At 39.6% G+C, this 4598-nt stretch overlaps 1 protein-coding gene across 1 annotated transcript; it reads left to right on the top strand.

Moving 5' to 3' along the window:
- On the top strand, positions 1-1592 carry LOC122286699 (AT-hook motif nuclear-localized protein 22-like). The gene has a single exon (XM_043095434.1). It carries the CDS (start codon positions 525-527, stop codon positions 1467-1469), a length of 945 nt encoding a protein of 314 aa, XP_042951368.1. The 5' UTR covers positions 1-524; the 3' UTR covers positions 1470-1592.
- Positions 1593-4598: the final 3006 nt, after the last annotated feature.

Genomic DNA, 4598 nt, shown 5'->3' with positions numbered 1-4598 from the left:
GGGCCCAGATCACCGCCCATGCGCACGCTGTCTTACCAACACCAAACCCGTCATCGATCCGATTCCTAAGACCTAACCCTAACCCAACACCGTGTACAGTACTACTTACCCAGAAAGCCAACACAAGAAAGCGCCACCCCAAACCCCTACCCAAACACACTTCTCTAACCTTTTCTTGCTCTTTTACCGGTTCTTCATTTCCTCCAAAACCCTTACCCAACTACTTTAAACATCATTGAAAAGGCTTGTAAAGTCATTCCTATGAGAAACAAAACCTCAAGGAGTGGGTAGAGAGCAATAAAGATGGATGATTGAGCCATTTCAGCTGAGAATTTGGTGGTTGTGCCAAATTAAGAGCCTTTCCTTAATTCTTCTCTGGTGAAGGTTCGTAGGATTTGCTTCATCAAAGAACCCAAAAAAAGACCAAGAAAGAAAATCACAAAGCTAGAAGAGTGAAAACCAAGAACACCACCTGACCACCCCTACTTGACCTAGCTAAGGTTTGAGGCAACAAAGCTCTAAAAATGGACCCAGTCACAGCACAAGGCCGTCCTCTCCCTCCGCCTTTCCTATCTAGAGATCTTCATCTACACCCCCACCATCAATTCCAACACCACCACCAACAAAACTCTGAGGAAGAACAAAGCGGTAACGGTGGCCTAAACCGCCACCAGAAACGAGATCGTGATGAAATTAACACCACCACCAACACCGTCAATGTCACAAATACCGCCACTACAACGACTGATCAAGACCAGGAATTCGGGTCAGGCGCCACTGGGGAGGGTGAGATGACAAGAAGACCCAGAGGCAGACCCGCTGGCTCCAAGAACAAGCCCAAGCCGCCCATCATAATCACCCGCGATAGTGCAAATGCCCTCCGATCCCACGTTGTCGAAGTCGCTAATGGTTGCGATATCATGGAAAGTGTTTCCACTTTCGCGAGGCGGAGGCAAAGGGGGGTATGCATTTTGAGTGGGAGCGGCACTGTCACTAATGTCACCCTAAGGCAACCTGCTTCACCCGGTGCTGTTGTGACTTTACATGGAAGATTTGAGATTTTATCTTTGTCAGGGTCATTTTTACCCCCTCCTGCACCACCGGCGGCCTCGGGGTTGACAATATATCTAGCTGGTGGTCAAGGCCAAGTGGTGGGTGGGAGCGTGGTTGGTCCGCTTCTGGCATCTGGTCCGGTGGTAATAATGGCAGCATCATTCGGTAATGCAGCATATGAGAGGCTTCCTTTGGAGGATCAGGAAGAGCCCCCAATTCCAATTCCGGGAAGTGGACAGCTCGGATCCCCAGAAAATATTGTTGGCCAACAACAACCACAGCAGCAGCAGCAGCAGCAACAACTACTGCCTGATCCTAATACATCTCTCTTTCATGGCATGCCCCAAAATCTTCTAAATTCATGCCAATTACCGGTTGATGCCTACTGGGGTGGCACGGGTCGCCCTCCTTATTAACAATACAAAAACTGTGTCGTTATTTCCTCCTCTTTGTTAAATTAAGATTTTAATTACGTACGTTATTCGGTCGGTCTTTGATTGAAGAGAAGGATGTATAAATTTATGAACTTTCGGTGGGTTGATTTTATCTGAATTGTTCCATCGGCCAGTACTTCTCCCCAAGTAACGGTAGCTCAGAGTTGAGGCAGCAGTTTACCGGAGGATGGCATGCTGTGATCCAATATTTCCTCTCTATTCATTTACTTGTTGCAGTTTCATAACCCTATTCGATCGTTGATCACTCTTTGGATCGAGAATTAGCACGAAAAGGAAACCCACCTATATATGTTTTTGGGGGTTCTATTGTTTATTTCTGTTGGAAAACTTTTAGTTCTACATAAATTCTATTACATGATCCCAACCGGCCTTAAAAAAAAAAAAAAAAAAAAATATTCAAAATATCAAACCGAAGCTTTTGGATTCACATGCTTTGATTTTATATTCTCTAGAAAAGAGAAAGTATTATCAATTTCTTAATAGTACTTGTTCATAAAAACACGCTTTTATCTTTTTAGATTCCCTCAACCCATCATTGCACCAGACCTTCCTTTTCACTTCACACACTTTTAAGCTCTTTATCTTTTTATGGAATCATAGCAGGTTCATATAAGTTGGTGATCACTGAGGAGGTGGCAGAAGTACTCGGAAGTCTTAATTTGAAAAAAATAAGGTCACGGGACGTTACTGGCCTAGGGTTGTTCTCTATCCCTTTCCCTCTGTTTTTGACAAATTAGGGTTTGTTATGGTGGCGGAGATGATCATCGGATTCTGTGTCACACGTGCGCTGCTCTGTAGAGAGCTCCTTTTCGAGGCAACAAACATAATCTCAAGCAAGCGTTAAAGTCACCCTCTCTGTCATTGGCAGCAGAGAAATAATTTAGGGATGGAGTGGTTCGGCAAATGAGTAAGGAAAGTATAATATAACTATAGCTTTTGTCTTGATTATGGAATGATGCCCCTTGAAACCCTAGCTACCTCTGGTTCTCTGCACTGGAACTCCCCCAGTACCACCACATCCTTCACCTGCTTTTCCTTTCTAACGAAATTTCTTCGGATTCTCATTTGTTGCACTTGCAAATGGCTTCTGTTGATTAGAGTTTCCAGAGATCTCTGCAAGTGAACATCACCAGAGAAATTTCTATATTAATTGATATTATCCCTCAGAAACTAATAAAATAAGTAGTTTCATATATATAATTGTACTCTCTTGTTCACATGACTATTGTAAGTCAGGAATTGTTTGCTTGTTCTGCTAGATTTTCTTCATATATGCCTTGTCTTTAACTAATTGCTTGACTTGATTTTGTTAAACATTCCACTTCTACTAGTTGTTCTTCTTTAGTACTCGTCCTCTTGTTACATGATCACCATCTATTTTTATCGTTCCAAGGATATATATATATATATATATAGAGAGAGAGAGAGAGAGAGAGAGAGAGAGAGAGAGAGAGAGAGAGAGAGAGAGAGAGAGAGAGAGAGAGAGAGAGAGAGGATATTAGGGCCGCTTCATGTTCATGTTCTTCTTCTTCTACTTGGAGGGGTGAGTCGGCCTGTAAAAGTAAGCCATGCACTTCATTATGATCTGTTTCAATTAATAATATTATAAGGAGTGCGTTGGCGCTGACATTAATTTGGGGGGTTGGGGGAGAGCAGATTTTGTTTCCATGTTTATCTAGCTACCTCGAGTATTCTTCGATCGGTGTATGGTCATAGTCGAGCCTCAAACATATAACTGGAATAATCTGGCTTTTGTTGTTACATAAAGTGCAAATTTTGTGGGTAGCATTCGCTTAAAAATTTAACATGGAGATCATCATTACATGGCCCATGTCTAATGAGCTTGATCAGATGATCTCTTTTGGGTTCATAGTGATGAGCATCATTTGGTTCTTTTAGCTACAGCCAAATGATGATTACGGGCGATTATATAGACGTATTGGGATTTTGTTTCTATAATTTTAAACTTTTACTCCATCTGGTGCACTTTTCGAGAAAGAACTTCGAAGTTCATATATCTGTTACTGCTCTGCTTCGTCCAAGAAATCCGTGATATATGGCCAAGATGCATTCAAACACAAATTCATTAGCCTCGTATCAATATTCCCATTTTTGCTGAACACTGGTTCAACTCAGCTTGTCGAACGTTTCCGTAGAATTCGAGTGAAATTAATGTTCCATGAGTTGGAATACGTACGTCGTGCTCATGCGCACTCGCACAGTGATGAAACTGTTCGAGTTGCATGTGCATCATGCCAAAGGTTTGAGAGTTAAAGAGTTTAATGAGACGTTGAACATTTCTGCTGACGGCTGAACATTAATGCTGTAAAGACCAATATTAATTATGTTTTTATTCGTACAAATGATATTTGTAATCTCAAGCATGCTCACTCTTTTTTTAAAAAATAAATGAATATGAAATTTATATAAAAATAATAATTTTTTAATTCTATAATTCACTTTTTTTAAAAAGAAATGTATTGACTTTGTATTTTTAATATGTAGACTAGAGGATTAGACTCAAAAACCAAAATTTAAACCAAAAATATATTCAGACTATATTTTAATGCTGAGATGATCTTAAATGGTCTGTAAATAATAATAAAAAATAATAAATAATTTATAAATAATAATGAAATAATTTGAAACTACTTCACTTACCAAACACAACCTTAATTACTACCATCATGAACTCGTTATATATTAACATTAATAATGCTGATGATAAATACCTTTCTGGTACTGTTCGAAGATCAGCTCAAGTTTCTTAAAGACACAATTATTTATTATATATGGTGTCTCTCGTACGTACTTATCTTCTTATCAAAATATGGAAAGAGTTTTTGCAAACTTAGCTAAACGATAAAAATCCTAGTGACACGAGATCAGATCAGACTCCATTCATGGCCGAATTAGTCTTTTTAATTCTATCTAGCTAAACATTTTTTTCCTTTGTCTTTTTGCAGATCTCTCTAGCTAGAAGAACAGAGATCGTTTTGTTTGCGTTAAAACTCAAGGAAGACAAATGCTCTACAGTTGATTTTTTGAATACGAATTAATACATCTTCAACCAATCATGAGATCATGAGA

Source organism: Carya illinoinensis, chromosome 1 (assembly GCF_018687715.1).
Source record: "Carya illinoinensis cultivar Pawnee chromosome 1, C.illinoinensisPawnee_v1, whole genome shotgun sequence".
NCBI classification, from domain to species: domain Eukaryota; kingdom Viridiplantae; phylum Streptophyta; class Magnoliopsida; order Fagales; family Juglandaceae; genus Carya; species Carya illinoinensis.
Note: the sequence above shows the minus strand (reverse complement) of the source record. Positions and strands in the feature narration are given on the sequence as shown.